Source organism: Anas platyrhynchos, chromosome 14 (assembly GCF_047663525.1).
Source record: "Anas platyrhynchos isolate ZD024472 breed Pekin duck chromosome 14, IASCAAS_PekinDuck_T2T, whole genome shotgun sequence".
Lineage (NCBI taxonomy): Eukaryota > Metazoa > Chordata > Aves > Anseriformes > Anatidae > Anas > Anas platyrhynchos.
This window is the reverse complement of record NC_092600.1, coordinates 12392142-12418984: the sequence shown is the minus strand read 5'-3', so window position 1 is coordinate 12418984 and position 26843 is coordinate 12392142. Positions and strand designations below refer to the sequence as shown.

General features: G+C 52.9%; 3 protein-coding genes across 6 annotated transcripts in view; all 3 read right to left on the bottom strand.

Annotated features, from left to right (window-relative positions):
• The window catches only part of LOC101797191 (protocadherin alpha-C2), a 167746-nt gene that overhangs the window by 115982 nt on the left and 24921 nt on the right, over positions 1–26843 (bottom strand). For 2 of the 4 annotated variants that reach the window (XM_038186302.2, XM_072023606.1), the window contains exon 1: positions 11811–14867. The exons of the other annotated variants lie outside the window; for them this stretch is intronic. In XM_038186302.2, the coding sequence (XP_038042230.2) occupies positions 11811–14735 (2925 nt within the window). In that variant the 5' untranslated portion in view covers positions 14736–14867. Of the gene's footprint in view, positions 1–11810; positions 14868–26843 lie in introns of those variants that run through there. 4 annotated transcript variants of the gene reach the window in all.
• On the bottom strand, positions 3334–11714 carry LOC139998647 (protocadherin alpha-6-like). Its single transcript, XM_072023201.1, has one exon. The coding sequence runs from the start codon at positions 6397–6399 to the stop codon at positions 3334–3336; it is 3066 nt and encodes a 1021-aa protein (XP_071879302.1). The 5' UTR covers positions 6400–11714.
• LOC119718329 (protocadherin alpha-2-like) lies at positions 21902–24543 on the bottom strand. The gene has a single exon (XM_038186304.2). The coding sequence runs from the start codon at positions 24470–24472 to the stop codon at positions 21917–21919; it is 2556 nt and encodes an 851-aa protein (XP_038042232.2). The 5' UTR covers positions 24473–24543; the 3' UTR covers positions 21902–21916.

The window sequence follows — 26843 nt, the reverse complement described above, 5'->3', positions numbered from 1 at the left end:
CTGGGAAGGCCCTGGAACATGAGGCCAGGAATTGACACAAATTGCCTTCCTTGGAGACAGACAGACCTTCACAGGATGAGGCCCTCACCAGCCTCATCTAACTGCAGTGTTCTTCCCGCTCTCAGCAAGGAAACCATGGACTTCCATGTGCCACCTTCAACACGAGGTACCTTAAGATCCTATCACATGGGAAGCAAGAGGCAGACCTGAAAGCCAATGACATTCTCTCAACGACAACCTCCACTCTCAACAGTGCAGAAGCCAGCACCCACACTCACAGCCAACTGTCCAAGTGTCTTCTCTGGCACTTGAGACTCAGCAGACTATATCTAATCCGTTATTACCAACAGATTTCCAATATGACAGAAATAAAATAGCAGAGTGGGGATTCGGATATTTTCATTACAGGAGAGAAGAAAACCAAAGGATCCCATCCCACTTCATTGGACCACAAGGTCTGGACAACATGGAAAATACAAACAGCACTTCTTCCTGTCCCTCCCAACAATACGAGCAGAGGAAATATCTTGGGGAACTTCCGACAATCTGGGAAGGATTGTCAGTCGTGGGAAAAGGTCCTGCCTGAGCAACAATACTCCACATTCAGGCAGACATGATTAAAGGCACCAATGACAGATGTCTTCACAAGCAGGAATGCCACAAGAACAACAGGGAGTGAGGACAAGCAGAACTTGACTGCACAGGGCCCTCGGGAAGCTCATCGTTCTTCACACATGGCCTTAACATCTCCATTTGCTTCCTTTGAGGCCCCCCAGGTCCCATCCTACATAAACCACACTGCCATGCTCTCAGCTTACTCAAGCTTCATCCATATGCAAGAAGGGGATCCTCGGAGAAAACATCAGGCAAAGCCTCCAAGCACAGACCAAGGCAGTTGTGTGTCAGCATGAATAACACACTGCCTCTCATCCTCAGAAAGAGATCACAGATGAACTTCTGGGAATTCGGAGAGGCGCCTTGCTGAGGAGCACAGTGTGCCAGGCCTCTTCTCCATGTCGTCTAATGGCATATTCTGTCCTGCACCCTGGGAAATCAGATCTCCAGGAGAGTATTTCCAAACCAGGAGATGAGGAGCTCTTAGATGCATGCCAGCACAGATAGAAAGCTTCAAAAAAACATCATTAGGGTATTACCACTCCACTCACCAAATAACGAACAAACAAACATTAAAATCATTTTAAGTCAAAAGGTTTCAAGTATGAACTGAATGAGAAAGAATAATGCCTACAGGACCACCTCTACTTTTCATATCATCCACTGCTTCAGCAATCTCAGGTGGAAATGCTGCACACCAGTAAGAAACAGGATTTCAGAACCCCATGTTGTCAAAGCACTAAGCACGATCGGCACAGATTTTATTCTATCAGAAAAAAAAATATATATATATATCAAAAACAGAACAGCTAGCCTCCATAAGAAGTTCCAAACCAGGAACTGATGGGATCAACATATTTGCAACAGTTAAAAAAAAAACATCGTAAGGGGACTACACACAACAATTCCATAAAAAGGAACAGCAATGCAGTGGAAGTAGAATGAGTAGAACATCAAAGGTGTTCTCCCATCTCCCATTCCATTACAAGACTTGTGTGAAAAGTAGGAAGACTCCAACACCGCTGTCTCATGAGCATCAGACAACCCACCAACTGCACCCAGCTGCAATGAGCATGAGCTGGGCACAAGAAAACCATCCGATCACATTTACCAGCACTCCCAGGACACAGGACAGGCTGGTCACCACAGAATGCATATAACTGGCACAGTCAGATCCTCTGAAGCTGTCCTCTAACAAAACACTTTGCCGGATGCAGAAAACCAGTTCTCTGTTGCTCTGTTTATTGCCCTGTCCTCCTGCTCTGCTCTTCTACCTCTCTATTGCAAACTACACAAATAGCATGCTTAAAATAGGATAAATATTATATAATTTTTGCTGCATCTTCCCTTTCAACAATGACTTTCTGGCAGTAAACAGAGTGGAAAAGTTAATCTATCTTCAAGGAGCATAGAAAAAGACAGGGGAAACCGGCATGCCTTGCTGAGAGCAGAGGCATAGTGATCCCGAGCAACTGCAGCTCTACACAGAAGCTGAGCAGCAGCAGGAAACGGAAGGAGTCAAACTCACTTCCTCTGATATATTTTCACCTGCACAAGACAAGGCCCTCTACAACATCATCTAACTCAACTTCAGCCCTCCACCCAATGACGACAAAACCCTTTTTCCAGGGAAATCACCCACTCCACTTCCTGGTCCACTTCTCTGCAATGAGTCACTTTTTTCCACCTTGCTCAACACAACCCAGAGGAGAGAGAGGGATTCACAACTGATGCAGTGAAAATTCTCACAAGGCATATACCTCAAATGATATTCTGGACACTTCAATACCACATACAATTCTCAACATATGCAAGACCTTCAAATCGTGTCTCTTGGAGGCTGGAAAATGGTCCTGACCAGGAACACTCTGAGACCATTTTGCCTCAGGATTCACTTTAGGCACCCTTGATCCCCCATTCTCAAATGTGTGTTTTCAACACAAGCACCTCTTCTTCTTCTCTTATGGCATGCAATTCAGACTACTGATTTCCTTTTCCCTGAGACAGTGGGACATCCCCACAAAGGTCGCAGTTCACTTCAGAATAAGGCCAGGTCCCATTCAGTGCCACTGCTACATTCACCTCCGCCAGGTGACACACTTTCCCTTCAGAACACAATGCTCACTCCAACTTTCACACACCCTTCCCAGCAATGACAGATCTGAAACCTGCAAAACCCTGCCAATGGTCCCATATGCACAGGGACCATCTTGCACATTCACTTAAAGAACATCAAAACAGGCCAGTGTGCCTCTTTCAAACAGAGATGTAATGACAGCTAACATCAATGGTATTAACTTCATTCTGACAGATGACAACCCTGTTGGTGAAGGAGTGAGACACAAACATCATGGCATCAGTGTCAGACGGTGCAATAGCTTTGCAGCATCCTGCATGTATACAGGACTTCACAGCATCACTTATCCAAAAACATGAGGCCAAGACTGTTCTGCTTTTCCAGCTACACAAGGTGTTTCCTAAACGGCCCTGAAGAAAACAATGTAACAACAGTAGGCCCAGCAGTCAGCTCCTTAAAGGGCTTTCAATAGTGCCTGCTGCACAGTCACAAACAGACCAACTCTTCCTGGACTGCAGTCCTTATTCAGAAACAGTAACATTCAGAAATGTTACACACCAGTAACCAACAGGATTGGCAGAGACCATATTGTGACGAAAATCCTTGTAAAATTACTTCCACATCCACACCGTTTCAATGACCTACGCACCATGAAATATCATCAGAAAACAAAACACAAGAACTGGTAAAGAAAAAAAATAAAAAAACAAGGGGCAACCTACCGTGCCAGAAGAGTACGGGGAGAGCGAAGGTCCCTTCTCGGCAGAAGCGTTTTCTGCCGCGGGGCCGGGCGGCGGCGGGCAGTTGGGGCTGAAAACCATCAGGTCGCTCTTGCCCGCGCCGTCCGCCACGCACAGGCTCCGGCTCTGGCGCTGCGAGTACGACCAGCTGCCCACCTCGCTGGCGCACACCAGCGTGGCCGGCCCGGGCCCCGCCAGCACGGCCGCCCGCGGCGCCCAGCGCGACGCCCCGTACAGCACCACCGCCAGCAGGAACAGGCTCGACACCGCGCAGATGGCCACCACCAGCCACACGTTCGTCGCCGCCGCCGCCGCGCCGCCCTCCTCCGGCCGCACACCCGCCCCCGACGACGACGCCCCCGCCGCCGCCGCCGACAGCGCCGCCTCGGCGCCCTCCACCAGCGACACGCTCAGCGTGGCCGTGGCCGAGCGCGACGGCTCCCCGTGGTCCCGCACCACGATCAGCAGCCTCTGCCGCGGGCCGTCCGCCTCCTCCAGCGCCCGCGCCGTGCTCACCTCGCCGCTGTACAGCCCCACGCGGAACGGGCCCTTGCCCCGCGGCTCCCACAGCTCGTAGCGCAGCCACGCGTTGTAGCCCGAGTCCGCGTCCACCGCGCGGATCTTCGCCACCACCTGCCCCGCCGGCGCCCCCCACGCCGCCCACGCCCACAGCGACCCCGGCGCCGACGCCGACGCCGACGCCTCGCCCGCAGCCCAGGGCCCCGGCCCGCCGCCGGCAGGCGGCAGCAGCGCCGGCGCGTTGTCGTTCTCGTCCACCACGAACAGCTGCACCGTGGCGTTGCCGCACAGCGGCGGCTCGCCCGCGTCCACCGCACGCACCTCGAACTGCAGCACCTGCAGCTCCTCGTAGTCCAGGGGACGCAGCGCCCACAGACGCCCGCTCTCCGCGTCCACCGACACGTAGCTCGACGCCGGACGCCACCCCGACCCCGACCCCGACCCCGCGCCCGCGCCCGCGCCGCCCTCCGCCACCGAGTAGCTCACGCGCCCGTTGCCCGCCTCGTCCGGGTCCCGCGCCCACAGCCGCGCCAGCTCCGCGCCCGCCGCGTTGTTCTCCCGCGCCAGCACCGTGTACACGGCCTGCGCGAACGCCGGCGCGTTGTCGTTCACGTCCGACACCGGCACCCGCAGCCCGCGGCTGGCGCGCAGCGGCGGCGCCCCGCCGTCCTCCGCCCGCACCTCCACCTCGTACTCCGACACCCGCTCCCGGTCCAGCGCCTCCCGCAGCACCAGCGAGTACGAGCCCGCGAACGTCGCCACCAGCCCGAACGGCGCCGGCGGCCACACCGCGCAGCGCACCCGCCCGTTCGCCCCCGAGTCCCGGTCCGACACGCTCAGCAGCGCCACCACCGTCCCCACCGACGCGTCCTCGGGCACCGGCACCGACAGCGACGTCACCCACACCTCGGGCGCGTTGTCGTTCACGTCCAGCACCTCCACCACCACCTTGCAGTGACCCGACAGCGGTGGGTTTCCCATGTCCTTTGCATCCACTTGTAGGCGATACTGTCCAACGTCCTCAAAGTCTAAAGTACCTCTAAGATGAATCTCTCCGCTCGTTTTGTGAATTTCAAATATGTCTCGTCCATCTTGAGGAAACAGGCTCTGAAGAGAATAAGAGATGTTCCTATTGGTGCCTTCATCTAAATCCGTGGCATTTACTCTGAGTACAAAACTGCCCCGTTCACTATTTTCCGGCAGCCGCACTTTATACACCGACTGGTTGAACTGGGGCGCGTTGTCATTTGCATCCAGCACCGACACCAACAGCTCCACCGTGCCTGTCAGAGCCGGCCTGCCCCCATCAATCGCCGTCAGCACCAGACGGTGCTCGGCCAACGACTCGCGGTCCAGCGGCCGCCTCAGCACCAAGAATAACGACTCGGTATCATCCTCCGTTTTTTGCAAATCCAGAGTGAAGTGCTCGCTTGGGCTGAGGGTATAGGAGAGCTGCGCGTTGGCTCCGATATCCGCATCCGACGCGCCCTCCAGCGGGAAACGGGATCCCGGCAGCGACGATTCCGCGATATTAAATGCTTCCTCTTCCACGGGGAAGAGCGGGGCATTGTCGTTGATGTCGGTGACCTCCACCTCCACGTGGAAGACGCGCAGCGGCCGCTCCAGCAGCACCTCCAGGCGCAGGGCGCAGGGCGCGCTCTTCCCGCACAGCTCCTCCCGGTCCAGCCGCGAGCTCACCACCAGCGCCCCGCTCGCCCCGCTCACCTCCACGCTCGCCCGCCGGCCCTGCGCCACCAGCCGCAGCCGCCGCGCCTCCGCCTCGCCCGCCTCCAGGCCCAGGTCCTGCGCCAGCCGCCCCACCACCGTGCCGCCCTTGGCTTCCTCCGGCACCGAGTAGCGCACCTGCCCGCCGCCCAGCGCCCAGGCCGCCTGCAGCACCAGCACCCGCACCACGGCCCGCACGCACACCACCATGGCCGCCGCCGCCGCCCGCGCCCCGCACGGCTCCCAACGCCGCCGCCGCCGCTCTCCTGCCCGCCCCGCGCCGCTCCCCCCGCGCGCACAGCCGCCCTTCCCGCCGCCCCGGGGCGGAGCCGCCCTCCCGCCGCTCCCGCGCCGTTCCTGAGCCTGCAGCGACACCGTGTGCTCCGACGCCTCACTCGCGCCCGCCGCCGACAGCACGACAGCGACACCGACACCGCCGCGCGGGACAGGACATCCCCGCCACTCGCGGGACACACCACGGTCACGGCGCCGACACCCACCCCAGTACAGCCCGAGACAGCAGCGACAACCAGGGGGCAACAGCCCCGCAGCGCCGCGCTCCAGATGCTGCCCCCCGCACACTGACCGGCTCCCAGCCCTGCGCGCACCACGCTGAAGGACGCTCCTCCTCGCTTGCTTTCTTCCTTTCCTGTCTCCCTCCTCCTTTGCTTCTCCTCCATTCTCTGTCTTGCTTTTTTTGTCCTGCTTCCTTTTTTCTTTCATGCTTTCTTCTGCATAAATTCTTTCCCTCTTTCTCTCTTATTCTTCTTTCACTTCTTTCCTTCTTTCTCCCTTTTCCTTCTTTCAATTCTTTCCTACATTCACTTCTTTCCTTCTCTCTGAATCTTTTCAATTTAGCTCTACCTTAATTTTTTTCATGTTTCTTTTTTCATTCAATTTGTTCCTGCTTTCATTCTATTCCTTTCTTCCTCCTATCCCTTTGTACCTTCTCACGTACTTTCAATTCCTTCTTTCATTCTTGCAATATCTTCCTACTTCCTTTCTTTCCTTATCTCCTTCTATCCACTAGTTTCTCTTCCTCCCCACTTCACTTGTCACTTGTCCTTTTCCTGCATTAGCCTTCAGAGCCTTTCCATCTCCCTCCTTCCCCGTCTTTTCTTCTTCCTCCTCTTCCTTTTTTTTTTTTTAGTTATTTTCCTGCTTTATCAAAATGCTTTCCAAATGCCTGCACCACTCTTCCCATCAACCTTTGATATATTCTTAGACAAGACCTTTCATTTCTTTCTTGTCTCTCTCCTCCTTTGCTTCTCCTCCATTCTCTGTCTTGCTTGCTTTTCTGCTTGTTTCTTGCTTGCCTGCATTCTTCTGGACGTCTACTTTTATTCTTTCTCTTCTTTCACTTCTCTCCTTCTGCCATCTTTGCCTCTTTGCTTCGTTCCCTTCCTTTTGGTAAATTTCCTTGTCACTTCTTTCATTCCTTCCTATCCTTCATTCCCTGGCGCTTTTCTCCTTTGTTTCTCTTCCATTGTCATTCTTGCTTGGTTCTTGCTTGCTTGCATTCTTCTTGATGATTTTTTCTTTCTTTCTTTCTTTCTTTCTTTCTTTCTTTCTTTCTTTCTTTCTTTCTTTCTTTCTTTCTTTCTTTCTTTCTTTCTTTCTTTCTTTCTTTCTTTCTTTCTTTCTTTCTTTCTTTTTCTTTCTTTCTTTTTCTTTCTTTCTCTCTCTCTCTTTCTTTCTCTTACATATTTTCTTCACCTGTTCTCTACTCGTATTCCTGTTTCTTCTTTCATCCTTTAAGTGCCTTCTTTCCTCTTCTTGTCTTTCTTTCATCCTTTCAGTGCCTTCTTTCCTTTTCTATTACTTCTTCAGTACAATTTCTTCATGCTTCCTACAGTTTTGTCATGCTTCCTTCCTTTCCTTTTCTTTCCTTCACTCATTCTATCCACCTGCTTCTCTTCCTCTCCTCTTTACTATGCATTATCTTCTTCCTCCTATTCATTTTTTCCTGCTTTATCAAAATGCTTTCCAAATACCTGCATCACTCTTCCAATCAAACTCAGACATGCTCTGAGGCAACACCTCTACTTCCTCTTCCTCACCGCCTTCCATTCTGCTCTGTACACCATCCTTAGCACTCAGCAGGATCATGTCCCCCCAGGAATTTCTCTCACGAGCCACTGCACACCAGAGGACCTGGATGCCCACTGCAAACAGGCACCAAGACCTCCATACAGCTCAGGTGAGTCTTTCACTCACTTTCACAAAATGAAACCTTTCATGGCTGTCCTGCCACCTGCTCACGCTGTGATGGGAAGCAACAGGAAAGGAACAAGATCAGGCAGCAGGGCTCTGCTGCTCTAAAACTACAGCCATTACCCAGGATATGTTCCATCCACCCAACATGAACATATTGCAGTTAAATAGCAAAAATTGTGCATTGCTTTCTTGAACACATCTTATTTGGGCAGGAGCCACTTACCTTTATTTAGGAAAAGATCTTCCATGACAGGAGAATTGCTTATAAACAACAATTTCATCAAACGTTATTCCAGATTCCCCGGGAAGCTGGATGGAAAAACTTTACTTCTGATGTGGGACACCTATGAAATCATTCGACACCACAAATTGCTCCCCTACACATGTTCACTTCTTGGAATGAGACGTATTACAAGAGATGCACCATATCCACTGGGGCCAACTATGCAAGTACAAAGACTGAGGGGAAGTCAAGTGCACAACGAATACACCCACCCCATCAAGTCTCCTTAGAAATTTCTTCTATTTCTCACTCCACACAGACACCATGGGAAGGGATCCTTCCCAGTGGGAGAAACCCATCGGTACCAACATGCACACCACAGGGCACCAAACCTACAGGCATTCCCCAGGCAATGTTCAGTCCATCCAACATAAAGGGAACACAACTAAACTGCAAAAAAATAGACACCTGTCTGTCTCCCAAACATAATTTTTGCATATGAACAACTTACCAGCACCATCAGCACCGGTACATGCGATTGCATGCTCAGAAAAAGTAACAGATTCATGGATGGATAATTGGTTTCAAAGAGAAATTTTCATTCCAAATCTTCAGTGATTTCTAGGGAAGCTGGACTCAAGAGAAATCACCAAGCTTAGCAAAAGCTCCCCAGTCGTGGGAAACTGTGATGTGACCCTGACACACAGCTGTCACACAGGAAGCCATCATACAGGAGAGAAAAAAAAAAAAAAAAAAAACAAAGAAACAACAAAGGATCCCATCCAAGCTCATTGAAACACAAGATTTGCCAACAGTGTAAACATGGAGAGCACTTCTTCCCCTCCTCCCCACTTCTTGGCAAAGGCCACACTCCAACTTCCACCCAGCATCTCCATTTCCCACAAACAAGGTTCTTTTCCTGCTCAACACCATCCTGCCCATTGCCAAATGCTCACTCCTTCTCAAAAAGGAGTTCACAAAATCACTGCCACAACACCTGGACGATGCTCCAGCCCACAGACACAGTACAGCTCTGAACCCACCTCTGAGCATCACCTTCTGCATAGCCTCACCTTCTCCTACACTGCCAGGATCTTCCCCCCTGCACAAACGGCAATCTCAAGCCTTTGCACTGGCTCAGCAATCTGTGATGAAAATGGTGAAAGATGGTCCGAAGGACAACAGCAGCTTCTGCTGGTGCAGCAACTCCTCATGCTCAGGAACACAGGAGTCAAAGGCCATCTGATAGACTGCTGCAAATCCAGGCCTATGGTACAGAACAGTGAGATGAAGGAAAACCAAGTGGACAGACAAAAATAAAACTCTATGTAGAACCTGACGAGGCCCTGCAACATCAGGCCAGGAATTGACACAAATTGCCTTCCTTGGAGACAGACAGACCTTCACAGGATGAGGCCTTCACAAGCCTCATCTAACTGCAGTGTTCTTCATGTTCTCAGCAAGGAAACCACGGACATCCATGTGCCACCTTCAACACGAGGTACCTTAAGATCCTATCACATGGGAAGCAAGAGGCAGACCTGAAAGCCAATGACATTCTCTCAACGACAACCTCTGCTCTGAACAGTGCAAAAAACAGCACCAACACACACATGGGCAACTACCCAAGTGTCTGCCCTCTGTCAGCAGCCACAACTCAACAGACTACATCTCATCCACCGTTACCAACAGATTTCCAATATGAGAGAAGAAAAACAGTAGAGTGGGGAGTGGGATGTTTTCATTACAGGAGAGATGAAAACTATAGTATTCCAGTCCACTTCATTGAAACACAAGCTCTGGACAACATTGAGAATACAGACAGCACTTCTTCCTGTCTATCTTAAGAACACAACCAGAGGGAAGACTGCAGCGACATTTTGACAACTCAGGAAGAATCATCCCTAGTGGAAAAAGCTCCTGCCTGAGCAACAACACTCCACCTTCAGACAGACATGATTAAAGGTGCCTATGAAGATACCTTCACAAGCAGAAACATCACAACAACAGGGAGTGAGAACAAGCAGAACTTGATTGCACAGGACCCTGAGGAAGCTCATCGTTCTTCATATATGGCCTTGCTGTCTCCAATCACTTGACGGAGGCCCCTGAGGTTGAATTCTACAAACCATGCTGCCATGCTCTCAACTTACTCAAGCTTCATCCACAGGCAAGAAGGGGATCCCCAGGGAAAATACCAGGCAAAGACTCAAAACACACAGAGTAAGAAAGGCATGTGGAAGCATGAATAAAACACTGCCTCTTATCCTCAGAAACAGATCACAGCTGAATTTATGGGAATTCTAAGAGGCTCCTGGCTGAAGACCGCAGTGTGCCAGGCTTCTCCTCCATGTTGTCCTGTGGTACATTTTATCCTGCATCCTGGGAAATCAGACCTCCATGACAGAATTTCCAAACCAGGATTGAGGAACACTTGGATGCATGCTAATGAAGATGGAAAACCTCAAAAACCATGATTAGCAGATTACCACCACACCCACCAAATAACAAACAAACTATAAAACCATTTTTACTACACAGGTTTCAAGTATGAACTGAAAGAGAAAGAATAGTGCCTACAGGACCACCACCACTGTTCATATCACCAGTCCTTCAGCAATCTCAGGTGGAAATAATGCATGCCAGTAAGAAGCAGCATTTGTAGAACCCATGTCATAAAAGCTCTAAGCACAATCTCCATTGATTTTATTCTCAAGATAGGCAAGACCTTCAAATCATGTCACTTCAAGCCTGGAAAAGGGTCTTGCCCAGGAACATTCTGAGACTATTTTGTGTCAGCATTCACTTTAGGCACCCTTGATCCCCCATTCTCGAATGTGTGTTTTCAACACAAGTAGACATCTCTTCTTCTACTCATAAGGCATACAATGCAGACTATAGATTTCCTTTTCCCTGAGGCAGTGGGACTTCCCCCCAGAGGTCACAGTTCACTTCAGAATAAGGCCAGGTCCCATTCAGTGCCATTGCCACATTCACCTCCGCCAGATGACACACTTTCCCTTCCCAACACAATGCTCACTCCAACTTTCACACACCCTTCCCAGCAATGACAGATCTGAAACCTGCAAAACCCAGCCAATGGTCCCATATACACAGGGACCATCTTGCAGATTCCCTGAAAGAACATCAAAACAGCCCAGTGTACCTCTTTCAAAAAGAGATGTAATGACAGCTAATGTCAATGGGTATTGACTTCATTCTGAGAGATGACAACCCTGTTGGTGAAGGAGTGAGACACAAACATCATGGCATCGGTGTCAGACAGTACAAGAGCTTTGCAGCATCCTGCATGGATAGAGGACTTCACAGCATCACTTATTCGAAAACATGAGGCCAAGACTGTCCTGCTTTTCCAGCTACACAAGGTGTTTCCTGAATGGCCCTGAAGAAAACAACATAACAAGCATTCAGCTACTTAAAGGGCTTTCAACAGTGCCTGCTGCACAGTCACAACCAGACCAACTCTTCCTGGACTGCAGTCCTTCAACTGTCTCCAACAGAAATGCTACACACCAGTAAGTAACAAGATTTGCAGAGACCATATTGTGATGAAAATCATTGTAAAATTACTTCCATAACCACATCGTTTCAATGACCAACGTGCCATGAAATATCATCGGAAAACAAAACACAAAAAATGGGAAAAAAATAAAAAAAACAAGGGGCAACCTACCGTGCCCGAAGAGTACGGGGAGAGCGAAGGTCCCTTCTCGGCAGAAGCGTTTTCTGCCGCGGGGCCGGGCGGCGGCGGGCAGTTGGGGCTGAAAACCATCAGGTCGCTCTTGCCCGCGCCGTCCGCCACGCACAGGCTCCGGCTCTGGCGCTGCGAGTACGACCAGCTGCCCACCTCGCTGGCGCACACCAGCGTGGCCGGCCCGGGCCCCGCCAGCACGGCCGCCCGCGGCGCCCAGCGCGACGCCCCGTACAGCACCACCGCCAGCAGGAACAGGCTCGACACCGCGCAGATGGCCACCACCAGCCACACGTTCGTCGCCGCCGCCGCGCCGCCCTCCGCGCCCGCCGCCGGCCGCACACCCGCCCCCGACGACGACGCCCCCGCCCCCGCCGCCGCCGCCGACAGCGCCGCCTCGGCGCCCTCCACCAGCGACACGCTCAGCGTGGCCGTGGCCGAGCGCGACGGCTCCCCGTGGTCCCGCACCACGATCAGCAGCCTCTGCCGCGGGCCGTCCGCCTCCTCCAGCGCCCGCGCCGTGCTCACCTCGCCGCTGTACAGCCCCACGCGGAACGGGCCCTTGCCCCGCGGCTCCCACAGCTCGTAGCGCAGCCACGCGTTGTAGCCCGAGTCCGCGTCCACCGCGCGGATCTTCGCCACCACCTGCCCCGCCGGCGCCCCCCACGCCGCCCACGCCCACAGCGACCCCGGCGCCGACGCCGACGCCGACGCCTCGCCCGCAGCCCAGGGCCCCGGCCCGCCGCCGGCAGGCGGCAGCAGCGCCGGCGCGTTGTCGTTCTCGTCCACCACGAACAGCTGCACCGTGGCGTTGCCGCACAGCGGCGGCTCGCCCGCGTCCACCGCACGCACCTCGAACTGCAGCACCTGCAGCTCCTCGTAGTCCAGGGGCCGCAGCGCCCACAGACGCCCGCTCTCCGCGTCCACCGACACGTAGCTCGACGCCGGACGCCACCCCGACCCCGACCCCGACCCCGCGCCCGCGCCCGCGCCGCCCTCCGCCACCGAGTAGCTCACGCGCCCGTTGCCCGCCTCGTCCGGGTCCCGCGCCCACAGCCGCGCCAGCTCCGCGCCCGCCGCGTTGTTCTCCCGCGCCAGCACCGTGTACACGGCCTGCGCGAACGCCGGCGCGTTGTCGTTCACGTCCGACACCGGCACCCGCAGCCCGCGGCTGGCGCGCAGCGGCGGCGCCCCGCCGTCCTCCGCCCGCACCTCCACCTCGTACTCCGACACCCGCTCCCGGTCCAGCGCCTCCCGCAGCACCAGCGAGTACGAGCCCGCGAACGTCGCCACCAGCCCGAACGGCGCCGGCGGCCACACCGCGCAGCGCACCCGCCCGTTCGCCCCCGAGTCCCGGTCCGACACGCTCAGCAGCGCCACCACCGTCCCCACCGACGCGTCCTCGGGCACCGGCACCGACAGCGACGTCACCCACACCTCGGGCGCGTTGTCGTTCACGTCCAGCACCTCCAGCTCCACTCTGCAGTGCCCTGATAACGAGGGCGTCCCCTTGTCTTTCGCCTCAATGCTAAAGTCAAATACACTGACTTCCTCAAAGTCCAGGGCACCGACGAGGCGGATCTCGCCCGTCTGCGGATTAACCGAAATCAGATCTCTTCCACTCGGGGGAATAAAGTTGCTTGCGCTGTAGGTCAATTCACTGTTACTTCCTTCGTCCGGGTCCGTGGCGCCGACTCGGGCCACCAGCATACCCTCCGCTGCGTTCTCCCGTACCTGCACTTTATACACCGACTGGTTGAACTGGGGTGGGTTGTCGTTTGCATCCAGCACCGACACCACCAGCTCCACCGTGCCCGTCAGTGCCGGCCTGCCCCCGTCACTCGCCGTCAGCACCAGACGGTGCTCGGCCAACGACTCGCGGTCCAGAGATTTCTTTAATACAAGATAAGGTATGATATTGCGTTCATTCTCTTTTTCTAATTCCAGAGCGAAGTGCTCGCTGGGGCTGAGGGTGTAGGAAAGCTGCGCGTTGGCTCCGATGTCCGCATCCGACGCGCCCTCCAGCGGGAAACGGGATCCCGGCAGCGACGATTCCGCGATGCTGAGGTTTTTGGTGGCGGCGGGGAAGAGCGGCGCATTGTCGTTGATGTCGGTGACCTCCACCTCCACGTGGAAGACGCGCAGCGGCCGCTCCAGCAGCACCTCCAGGCGCAGGGCGCAGGGCGCGCTCTTCCCGCACAGCTCCTCCCGGTCCAGCCGCGAGCTCACCACCAGCGCCCCGCTCGCCCCGCTCACCTCCACGCTCGCCCGCCGGCCCTGCGCCACCAGCCGCAGCCGCCGCGCCTCCGCCTCGCCCGCCTCCAGGCCCAGGTCCTGCGCCAGCCGCCCCACCACCGTGCCGCCCTTGGCTTCCTCCGGCACCGAGTAGCGCACCTGCCCGCCGCCCAGCGCCCAGGCCGCCTGCAGCACCAGCACCCGCACCACGGCCCGCACGCACACCACCATGGCCGCCGCCGCCGCCCGCGCCCCGCACGGCTCCCAACGCCGCCGCCGCCGCTCTCCTGCCCGCCCCGCGCCGCTCCCCCCGCGCGCACAGCCGCCCTTCCCGCCGCCCCGGGGCGGAGCCGCCCTCCCGCCGCTCCCGCGCCGTTCCTGAGCCTGCAGCGACACCGTGTGCTCCGACGCCTCACTCGCGCCCGCCGCCGACAGCACGACAGCGACACCGACACCGCCGCGCGGGACAGGACAGCCCCGCCACTCGCGGGACACACCACGGACACGGCGCCGACACCCACCCCAGCACAGCCCGAGACAGCTCCCCGCACACTGACTGGCTTCCAGCCCTTGCTTGCTTCCTTTTCTGTCTCTCTCCTCCTTTGCTTCTCCTCCATTCTCTCTCTTGCTTGCTTTCCTGCTTGCTTCTTGCTTGCATGCTTTCTTCTGCATGCATACTTCCTTCCTTCTTTCTCCCTTTTTCTTCTTCCACTTCTTTCCTTCTCTTTTTTCCTTCTCGCACTTTTTTCCTTCTTTCTGAATCTTATTTTCTTCTTCATATATCTCATTCTTTCTCTCTGTTACTTTATGATTCCTTTATTTTATTTATTTTTTTTTCATTCGATTTCTTCTTCCTTTTTTATTCCCATGTTACTTCGTTTTTTCTTTTACTTCCTTTCAGTCTTCTTTTCTGTCTGGAGCGGTGTTTGTGCTCCACATGCCACTCCCTGCACATCGGCCTGCTGCCAGCCCTGCATGCATCATGCCGACGGATGCTCCTCCTTGATTCTTTTCTTGCTTGCTTGCTTCCTTCCTTGCTTTCCCGTATCTCTCCTCCTTTGCTTCTCCTCCATTCTCTCTCTTGCTTGCTTTCCTACTTGCTTCTTCCTTGCCTACGTTCTTCTAGACATCTTCTTTTTTTTTTGACTTCTTTCCTTCTTTCTGAAACTTCATTCCTTCTTGACATACATTCATTCTTACTTTTTTCCATCGTTATTCATTTGTTTATTTTTTAATTCGATTTCTTTTTCCTTTTTCTTTCTATGCCCCTTCCTCTTTTTTCTTATATTTTCTTTCAGTCTTTCAATTCCTTCTTTCAGTTTTACAACTTATTCCTGGTTTCCTTCTTTCCTTCACTCCTTCTATCCATTTTCTTCTCTTCCTCTCCTCTTTACTTCTCATGTTTCCCTTCCTTATATTAGCCTTCATAACCTTTCCATTTCCCTCCTTGCCCTTTTTTCGTCTTCCTTCACTTTTTTCCCCTCCTTTATCGAAGCGCTGTCTAAATGCCTACAACATCAAGTGCACCATCAAGCACAGACATGACCTCAGCCAAGCTCTCTTCTTCAGCTTCCTCATGGCCTTTCATTGAGCTCTGTACAGGGTTCCTCAGCACTCATGAGGACAACATCTTCCCATCTCTCTTCTCCTTTTCTTTTACTACATTCACTGTCTTGCTTGCTTCTTTTGCTTGCATATTTTCTTCTCAATGTCTTCTTTCCAACTTTCACTACTATCCATCTTTCACTTCTTTCCTCCTTCCGTCTTTGCTTCCTTGCTTCCTTCCTTTACGTATTTTCCTAAATTTCCTTCCTCTCATTTCTTTCTTGCTTCCTTTCCTTCCTTCTATTTCTCTTTCCTCTTTTGTTTCTCTTCCATTCTCAGTCCTGGTTGCTTCTTGCTTGCCTACATTCTTCTCAATGTCTTCCTTCCTTCTGTCCTGCTTTCTCTCATGTTCTTTCTTCACTCATTCTACACCTCTCTTCCAGCTCCTTCATTCTTTCAGTGACATCCTTCCTTTCTACTTGATTCATCCTTTCAGTTCCTTCTTTCCTTTTCTCTTACTTCTTTCAGTCATCCTACAGTATCTTCATGCTTCCTTTCTTTCCTTCACTCCTTCAATCCATTTGCTTCTCTTCCTCTCCTCTCCTCTTTACTTTTCCTTTTTTTTTTTCTTCCATTCTCAAAATGCTTTCCAAATGCCTACACCACTCTTCAAATCAAGATACGACATGCTCTGAGGCAAGACCTCTTCTTCATCTTCCTCACCGCCTTCCATTCTGCTATGTACAGCATCCCTTAGCACTCAAGATGGCCATGTCCCCCCAAGGAATTTCTCTGATGAGCCACCGCACACCAAAGGACCTGGATGCCCACTGCAAACAGGCACCAAGACCTCCATACAGCTCAGGTAAGTCTTTCACTCATTTTATTATTATTTTTTTTAACAACAAAAAATACATACATCTGTCTCTCAAAAACATATTTTGCATATGAACAACATACCAAGGCTCTGCAGAGCCTCACCTTCTCCCACCACTCCCAGGATCTTCCTCACTGCACAAACGGCACTCTTAATGTTTTGCACTGGCTCAGCAATCTCTGATGGAAATGGAGGAAGCTGACCCGATAGACAACATTTACAGCAGTTTCTGCTGGAGCAGCCACTCCTCATGCTCAGGGACATAGGAGACAAAGGCCATCTGACAGACTGCTGCAAAACCAGGCCTATGGTACAGAACAGTGAGATGAAGGAAAACCAAGTGGGCAAACAAAAATAAGACTCTACGTAGAACCTGGGGAGGCCATGGAACACTGGGCCAGGGATTGACACAACTTGCCTTCCATGGAGACAGACAAGCCTTCACAGGATGAGGCCCTGATCAGCCTCACCTAACTGCAGTGTTCGTCCTTCTCTCAGCAAGGGAACCATGGACGTCCATGTGTCACCTTCAGCACAAGCTACCTTAAGGTCCTTGTCATTCACTTCCATTGCAAAAAGGGAGGTCATCCCAGGAAAACACCACCTTCCAACAAGTTGCAAGCAAACACAAGGGAAGATTGCCCTGCTCAAGATCACTGTGAGAACACCCAAAATGGCCCAGTCCTACTCAGCGCCACTGACATGTTCACCTCCATGAGATACCAGACTTGCTCACCACAACCCAAGGCTGACTCCAGCTTTTGCAGAACCTTCCCATCAATGAAAGCACCACAAAGAAACATACAAACCGAATCACATAGACACTGTCTGCAGCACACCCTCTGCAGCTGACCCTTCCACTTTTCTGTGCTTCAGCAATCTCAGATGCAAACATTACAGGGGGATAAGGAACTGTATTCCTAAAGGTGATGTTGAGACAGCCCAAAAGGCAAAGGGTGCTCATTTCATTTTGTGAAAGGACAACCCAGATGTTGACAAGCAAAGCACTCTTATGGATAACATCAACTCTTTGCATGTATGTATTACATCTTTCAATGAAAAGTTATGGGGCTTTTGAAGGAGGTGGTTGCGACTGTCAATGTTGAAAGCACAGGAAATCAGGACACTGTATGTCAAACCATTTCTCTGCTCAGAAACTAAAGGCCATAATCAGGCAAAGACGAGAGCACAATTGTTTCACGTGCCTCTGTGGAATGCATTTCTGAGCAATGTGTCAACATCACAACACCAGCAGCTCTACAGTTTCAGGCATCTTTCTGGAACCACACATACCATGAAGATTTCACAAGGTCCCCACCCAAAAAAAAAAAAAAAAAAAAAAAAAAAAAAAAAACCACAAGCAACCAAAGACATTTTCATTTGAAAGGTTTCAAGGGCACACTGTATGACAAAGAATAGTGCCTGCAGGATCACCATCACCACCCTTCATGTCTTGCACTCCTTCAGCAATCTCAGGTGTAAGTAAAACAGCAGTTGTTGACCTCATGTCATGACAGATCAAAGCAAAACCAGTATTGTTTTTATTCTGTTAGAGAAAACCTCAGATACTGAACAACTAGCCTCAGTAAGATGTTCCAAACCAGGAGCTGAGGACCTCCTAGATGCGTGCCAACAGAGACGTGAAAATTAAAAAAGAAAAAATACTACTAATAAGGGGATTACACATAAGGGGATTGTAAGTCCATAAAACCAACAGCGGTAGCATACAAGAACGAGTTGAACAAACACCAACGGTGTTCGCCTATCTCATGTTTCTTTACAAGGCCTGTGTGTGAAGGAGCAAGACTCCAACATCGCTGTATCATGAGCATCGGACAAGCCTCCAACTGCACCCAGCTGCAATGACCATGAGCTGGGCACAAGGAAACAATCACGCTACATTTACCAGCACTCCAAGGACACAAGACAGGCCAGTCACCAGAGAATGCATACAACTGGCACAGTCAGATCCTCTGAAGCCATCCTCAAACAAAACACCTTGGCTCGTGCGTCAAACCAGTTTCTTTCTTCTCCTGACTTCTGGCTGTGCTCTTCTACCTCTCTATTGCAAAGCACACTAGTGGCATACTCATAGAGGGAAAAAGTATAACAGGGTTTCAGATGCATCTTCCCCTTTACAAACTACTTTCTGGTGGTCAAGAGAGTGAAAAAGTCAATGTATCTTCAAAGAGCATAGAAAAAGATGGGGGGCACAAGAAGGGCATGCAGAGAGCAGCGAAATGGTGATCACAAGCAATTACAACTCTACACAGAATCCATGCAACAGCAGGATAGCAAGAGAGTCAAAATGCCTTCCTCTGACATACTCTGACCTGCACAAGAAAAGGCTCTCTGTAATTTCATCTAACACAATTCCAGCCCTCCACACAAGGACAACACACCTCAAGGAATTCTCCTCAACGGAAATCACCCACTCTACTTCCTGGCCCACTTCTCTGCAATGTCTGAACTTTTTCCTTCTCGTTCAACACGTCCCAGAGAAGAAAGAGGGATTCACAACTGATGGAAGGCAATATGCCTCAAATGACATCCAGACCATTTCAACACCACTTATTGTCTCAGTTTAAGGAAGACCTTCAAATCTTGTGTCTTGGAGTCTGGGAAAGGGTCTTCCACAGCAACACTCTGGGACCATTCTCCCTCAGGCTTTGCTTTAGACACCCATGATCCACCATTCTGGGACATGCGTTCTTAACACGAACAGGCATCGCTTCTTCTTCTGTTATGGCAAGCAATGCAGATCCTTTTCAACTTCATCACTCACATCAGGGAATGGCCAGGTCCCATTCACTGCCACTGCCACATTCATCTCCACCTGATTACATCATTTCCCTTCCCACCCCATGGATCACTCCAGCTTTCACAGACCCTTCCCATCAATCACAGCTGCAAAATATATATATATATTCCAATGGTACCAAATCCACAATGTCTGGCAGACTCTCTGTAATAACTTCTAAGCAGAGCTCTGTGTGAAATGCCACTTCCCTAACAAGGAATACAAATCCACAGTCAGAAAAGCCCAAAGACCCAAATGTCACCTTCATCATTTCTTCTTGACAGGACAGTCAAAACACACAAAAACAAAGTTCTCAACAAGAACAAAAACAAAACACTGCACAATGATAATAGCAGGCTTGTCATTCAGCTAATTAAAGGGCTTTCAATAGTGCCTTCTTGAGAGTCACCACCAGACCGACTCTTCCTGGCCTGCAGTCCTTCAACAGTATCAAGCAGAGCTGCTTCAAACCAGTAAGCAACGGGACTTGCAGAGACCATGACATGACAGCTCTAATGAAAATTGGCATTGATTTCACTCTCTCTGAGAAAAACTGAACAACTGGTTTCAATATGATGTCCCAAAGCAAGAGATGAGGAGATCTTGGAGACACAAATAGAGAGATGCAAATGCCGTCATCAGCTGATTACAGACAGTAGCACAATAATAGGAACAGGCATACATGGACACAACTAGAACAAGTTGAACAGACACAAATGGTGGTCACTGGCCCCATGCCACATTTGCAACAGTTTGAAAGAGGAATAAGACACCAATATTGAGGTACCATAGGTATCAGACATGAGAATGACTTTCCACCATCATGCATTGAGAGAAGATTTCACAGCAGACCCTGTACAGCATGTGAGGTCCACAGAAAGGCCCTGTCCTGGCAGCAGGAGCAGGAATCCAAGCACACTAGCACTTGCCAGGCCCCACGCTGAGGCACAGACCCTGGCCACAGCACTGTCGGCACTCGCAGCTCAAGCACCTGATGAGCACTGAGCAGCCGTGGGCCCAGGGGCTGCACCTCGCTGCCACAACCGCTTCTGAGGGGGCAGCCTGGAGTCAGATCTTCTGAAATTGTCCTTGAACAAAATGCCTTGGTTGATGCAGAAAAACAGTTCTCTGTTTCTTGCCCTGATCTCCCGGTGTGCTCTTGTACCTCCGTATTCCAAAGCACCCAAAAGGCATACTCATAAAGGGGGAAGTATAACATGCTTCGTACTGCATCATGGCTTTCCAAAACAATCTATTGGTGAAAAAATACTGTACATTTTCAAGGGGCATAGAACACACTTGATCTTTTACACTTTTCTATTAACAACTGTCTGAGAAAAATAGCAAGACACCAACAGCATGGGGTCAATAGCATCAACCACTACAACTAAGCAACATCACAAATGGAGAGCAGACTTCAGAGCTGAACCCTGCCACAGACAGCATCTTTCACAAAAACACCAGGAGAAAAGTGTCCAGGTGCTAAATCTACACAAGAGGAAAATTAACTTCACCACCTGATTACAGACAATACCCCAAAATAGCACCAGGCATACATGGCTACAAGTAGAATAAGTTAAACAGGCACCAACAGTGTTCACCTGCCCCACATCCCATTTCTAAAAGTATGTGTGAAGGTGCTAGGCACCGATATCATAGTATCATCAGCATCTGACAGTACAATGACTTTCCAGCATCATGCATGAAATGAAGACATCATACCTGACCCCTCGACAATATCTTGACCAAAAAACACAATGAAAACATTCGTCAGCAAGTGTTTAGGTGTTCTAACAACACCAGAGTTTTCCAGAAGAGCCCTGTCCCAACACCAGGAGCAGGGCTCCGGGCACAACAGACCTTGGCAGGACCCGTGCTGGGCCCCAGACTCATGTCCTACTGCTGTTCGCACTAGCAGCTCGAGCATGTGACAAACACCGAGACGCCGTGGACCTGGGGGTTGCACTCGGCTGCCACAACCGATTACAAGGGGGCGGCCAGGAGATGGGGTGGGGAAGGAAAGGGAGGAGAAGAGGGCAAGATGAAAGAGCAAGGACACAGGTAATGAAGAGGGAGAAGATGAGGGGGAGGAAGAGGGCAAGATGAAAGAGCTTCAGAATAAGATCAGTTCCCACTGAAAGAACATCGAAACAGGCCAGTGTGCCTCTTTCAAAAAGAGATGTAATGACAGCTAACATCAATGGTATTGACTTCATTCTGAGAGATGACAACCCTGTTGGTAAAGGAGTGAGACACAAACATCATGGCATCGGTGTCAGACAGTACAAGAGCTTTGCAGCATCCTGCATGGATACAGGACTTCACAGCATCACTTATCTGAAAACATGAGGCCAAGACTGTTCTGCTTTTCCAGCTACACAAGGTGTTTCCTAAATGGCCCTGAAGAAAACAACGTAACAACAGTAGGCCCAACAGTCAGCTACTTAAAGGGCTTTCAATAGTGTCTGCTGCACAGTCACAACCAGACCAACTCTTCCTGGACTGCAGTCCTTCTTCAGAAACAGTAACATTCAGAAATGTTACACACCAGTAACCAACAGGATTGGCAGACACCATGTTGTGACGAAAATCCTTGTAAAATTACTTCCACACCCACATCGTTTCAATGACCTACGTGCCATGAAATACCATCGGAAAACAAAACACAAGAAGTGGTAAAGAAAAACAATAAAAAAACAAGGGGCAACCTACCGTGCCTGAGGAGTATGGGGAGAGTGAAGGTCCCTTCTCGGCAGAACCGTTTTCTGCCGCGGGGCCGGGCGGCGGCGGGCAGTTGGGGCTGAAAACCATCAGGTCGCTCTTGCCCGCGCCGTCCGCCACGCACAGGCTCCGGCTCTGGCGCTGCGAGTACGACCAGCTGCCCACCTCGCTGGCGCACACCAGCGTGGCCGGCCCGGGCCCCGCCAGCACGGCCGCCCGCGGCGCCCAGCGCGACGCCCCGTACAGCACCACCGCCAGCAGGAACAGGCTCGACACCGCGCAGATGGCCACCACCAGCCACACGTTCGTCGTCGCCGCCGCACCGCCCTCCTCCGGCCGCACACCCGCCCCCGACGACGACGCCCCCGCCGCCGCCGCCGCCGCCGACAGCGCCGCCTCGGCGCCCTCCACCAGCGACACGCTCAGCGTGGCCGTGGCCGAGCGCGACGGCTCCCCGTGGTCCCGCACCACGATCAGCAGCCTCTGCCGCGGGCCGTCCGCCTCCTCCAGCGCCCGCGCCGTGCTCACCTCGCCGCTGTACAGCCCCACGCGGAACGGGCCCTTGCCCCGCGGCTCCCACAGCTCGTAGCGCAGCCACGCGTTGTAGCCCGAGTCCGCGTCCACCGCGCGGATCTTCGCCACCACCTGCCCCGCCGGCGCCCCCCACGCCGCCCACGCCCACAGCGACCCCGGCGCCGACGCCGACGCCGACGCCTCGCCCGCAGCCCAGGGCCCCGGCCCGCCGCCGGCAGGCGGCAGCAGCGCCGGCGCGTTGTCGTTCTCGTCCACCACGAACAGCTGCACCGTGGCGTTGCCGCACAGCGGCGGCTCGCCCGCGTCCACCGCACGCACCTCGAACTGCAGCACCTGCAGCTCCTCGTAGTCCAGGGGCCGCAGCGCCCACAGACGCCCGCTCTCCGCGTCCACCGACACGTAGCTCGACGCCGGACGCCACCCCGACCCCGCGCCCGACCCCGCGCCCGCGCCCGCGCCGCCCTCCGCCACCGAGTAGCTCACGCGCCCGTTGCCCGCCTCGTCCGGGTCCCGCGCCCACAGCCGCGCCAGCTCCGCGCCCGCCGCGTTGTTCTCCCGCGCCAGCACCGTGTACACGGCCTGCGCGAACGCCGGCGCGTTGTCGTTCACGTCCGACACCGGCACCCGCAGCCCGCGGCTGGCGCGCAGCGGCGGCGCCCCGCCGTCCTCCGCCCGCACCTCCACCTCGTACTCCGACACCCGCTCCCGGTCCAGCGCCTCCCGCAGCACCAGCGAGTACGAGCCCGCGAACGTCGCCACCAGCCCGAACGGCGCCGGCGGCCACACCGCGCAGCGCACCCGCCCGTTCGCCCCCGAGTCCCGGTCCGACACGCTCAGCAGCGCCACCACCGTCCCCACCGACGCGTCCTCGGGCACCGGCACCGACAGCGACGTCACCCACACCTCGGGCGCGTTGTCGTTCACGTCCAGCACCTCCAGCTCCACTCTGCAGTGTCCTGATAATGAGGGCGTCCCCTTGTCTTTCGCCTCAATGCTAAAGTCAAATACAGTGACTTCCTCAAAGTCCAGGGGACCGACGAGTCGGATCTCCCCCGTCTGCGGATTAACCGAAATCAAATGCTTTCCACTCTGGGGAGTGAACTTCGTCGCGGTGTAAGTCACTTCACTGTTAATTCCCTCGTCTGGGTCTGTGGCGCCGACCCGAGCCACCAAAGTCCCCTCCGCTGCACTTTCCAGTACCTGCACTTTATAGACCGACTGGTTGAACTGGGGCGCGTTGTCGTTCGCATCCAGCACCGACACCAACAGCTCCACCGTGCCTGTCAGTGCCGGCCTGCCCCCATCAATCGCCGTCAGCACCAGACGGTGCTCGGCCAACGACTCGCGGTCCAGAGATTTCTTTAATACAAGGTAAGGAACGATATTCCGTTCATTTTCTTTTTCTAATTCCAGAGCGAAGTGCTCGCTGGGGCTGAGCGTATAGGAAAGCTGCGCGTTGGCTCCGATATCCGCATCCGACGCGCCCTCCAGCGGGAAACGGGATCCCGGCAGCGACGATTCCGCGATATTAAATGCTTCCTCTTCCACGGGGAAGAGCGGGGCATTGTCGTTGATGTCGGTGACCTCCACCTCCACGTGGAAGACGCGCAGCGGCCGCTCCAGCAGCACCTCCAGGCGCAGGGCGCAGGGCGCGCTCTTCCCGCACAGCTCCTCCCGGTCCAGCCGCGAGCTCACCACCAGCGCCCCGCTCGCCCCGCTCACCTCCACGCTCGCCCGCCGGCCCTGCGCCACCAGCCGCAGCCGCCGCGCCTCCGCCTCGCCCGCCTCCAGGCCCAGGTCCTGCGCCAGCCGCCCCACCACCGTGCCGCCCTTGGCTTCCTCCGGCACCGAGTAGCGCACCTGCCCGCCGCCCAGCGCCCAGGCCGCCTGCAGCACCAGCACCCGCACCACGGCCCGCACGCACACCACCATGGCCGCCGCCGCCGCCCGCGCCCCGCACGGCTCCCAACGCCGCCGCCGCCGCTCTCCTGCCCGCCCCGCGCCGCTCCCCCCGCGCGCACAGCCGCCCTTCCCGCCGCCCCGGGGCGGAGCCGCCCTCCCGCCGCTCCCGCGCCGTTCCTGAGCCTGCAGCGACACCGTGTGCTCCGACGCCTCACTCGCGCCCGCCGCCGACAGCACGACAGCGACACCGACACCGCCGCGCGGGACAGGACAACCCCGCCACTCGCGGGACACACCACGGACACGGCGCCGACACCCACCCCAGCACAGCCCGAGACAGCTCCCCGCACACTGACTGGCTTCCAGCCCTTGCTTGCTTCCTTTCCCGTCCTTCTCCTCCTTTTTTCTCCTCCATTGCTTCTCCTCTTGCTTGCTTTCCTGCTTCCTTCTTGTTTGCATGCTTTCTTCTGCATGCATACTGCGTTCCTTTTTTTCTCCCTTTTCCTTTTTTCCATTTCTTTCCTTCTTTCACTTTTTTCCTTCTTTCACTTTGTTCCTTCATTCTCGCTATTACTTCTTTCCCTTCGTTCTTTTTTTTCCCTTCTTTCTGAACCTTATTTTCTTCTTCATATATCTCATTCTTTCTCTCTGTTCCTTTATGATTCCTTTATTTTATTTTTTTTCATTCGATTTCTTCTTCCTTTTTTATTCCCATGTTACTTCGTTTTTTCTTTTACTTCCTTTCAGTCTTCTTGTCCGTCTGCAGCGGTGTGTGCGCTCCACATGCCACTCCTTGCATATCGACAGGCTGCCAGCCCTGCACGCATTACACCGACGAAGGCTCCTCCTTGATTCTTTTCTCGCTTGCTTCCTTCCTTCCTTTCTTTCTCGTCTCTCTCCTCCTTTGCTTTTCCTCCATTCTCTCTCTTGCTTGCTTTCCTACTTGCTTCTTCCTTGCCTACGTTCTTCTAGACATCTTCTTTTCTTTTTTCACTTCTTTCCTTCTTTCTGCAACTTCAGTCCTTCTTGACATACCTTCATTCTTACTTTTTTTCCATCGTTATTCATTTGTTTATTTTTTAATTCGATTTCTTTTTCCTTTTTCTTTCTATGCCCCTTCCTCTTTTTTCTTATATTTTCTTTCAGTCTTTCAATTTCTTCTTTCAGTTTTACAACTTATTCCTGGTTTCCTTCTTTCCTTCACTCCTTCTATTCATCTGCTTCTCTTCCTCTCCTCTTTACTTCTCATGTTTCCCTTCCTTATATTAGCCTTCATAACCTTTCCATTTCCCTCCTTGCCCTTTTTTCGTCTTCCTTCACTTTTTTCCCCTCCTTTATCAAAACACTGTCCAAATGCCTACAACATCAAGTGCACCATCAAGCACAGACATGACCCCAGCCAAGCTCTCTTCTTCAGCTTCCTCATGGCCTTTCATTGAGCTCTGTACAGGGTTCCTCAGCACTCATGAGGACAACATCCCCCCATCTCTCTTCTCCTTTTCTTTTACTACATTCACTGTCTTGCTTGCTTCTTTTGCTTGCATATTTTCTTCTCAATGTCTTCTTTCCAACTTTCACTACTATCCATCTTTCACTTCTTTCCTCCTTCCATCTTTGCTTCTTTGCTTCCCTCCTTTCTGTATTTTCCTAAATTTCCTTCCTCTCATTTCTTTCGTGTTTCCTTTCCTTCCTTCTATTTCTCTTTCCTCTTTTGTTTTGCTTCCATTCTCAGTCTTGGTTGCTTCTTGCTTGCCTACATTCTTCTCAATGTCTTCCTTCCTTCTGTTGTGCTTTCTGTCATGTTCTTTCTTCACTCTTTCTCTACCTCTCTTCCAGTTCTTTCATTCTTTCAGTAACGTCCTTCTTTTTTACTTGATTCATCCTTTCAGTTCCTTCTTTCCTTTTCTCTTACTTCTTTCAGTCATCCTACAGTATCTTCATGCTTCCTTTCTTTCTTTCACTCCTTCAATCCATCTGCTTCTCTTCCTCTCCTCTTCTCTTTACTTTTCCTTTTTTTTTTTTCTTCCATTCTCAAAATGCTTTCCAAATGCCTGCATCACTCTTCCAATCAAACTCAGACATGCTCTGAAGCAACACCTCTTCTTCCTCTTCCTCACCACCTTCCATTCTGCTCTGTACACCATCCTTAGCACTCAGCAGGATCATGTCTCCGCAGGAATTTCTCTCATGAGCCACTGCACACCAGAGGACCTGGATGCCCACTGCAAACAGGCACCAAGACCTCCATACAGCTCAGGTGAGTCTTTCACTCACTTTCACAAACTGCAGCCTTTCATGGCTGTCCTGCCACCTGCTCACGCTGTGATGGGAAGCAACAGGAAAGGAACAAGATCAGGCAGCAGGGCTCTGCTGCTCTAAAACTACAGCCATTACCCAGGAT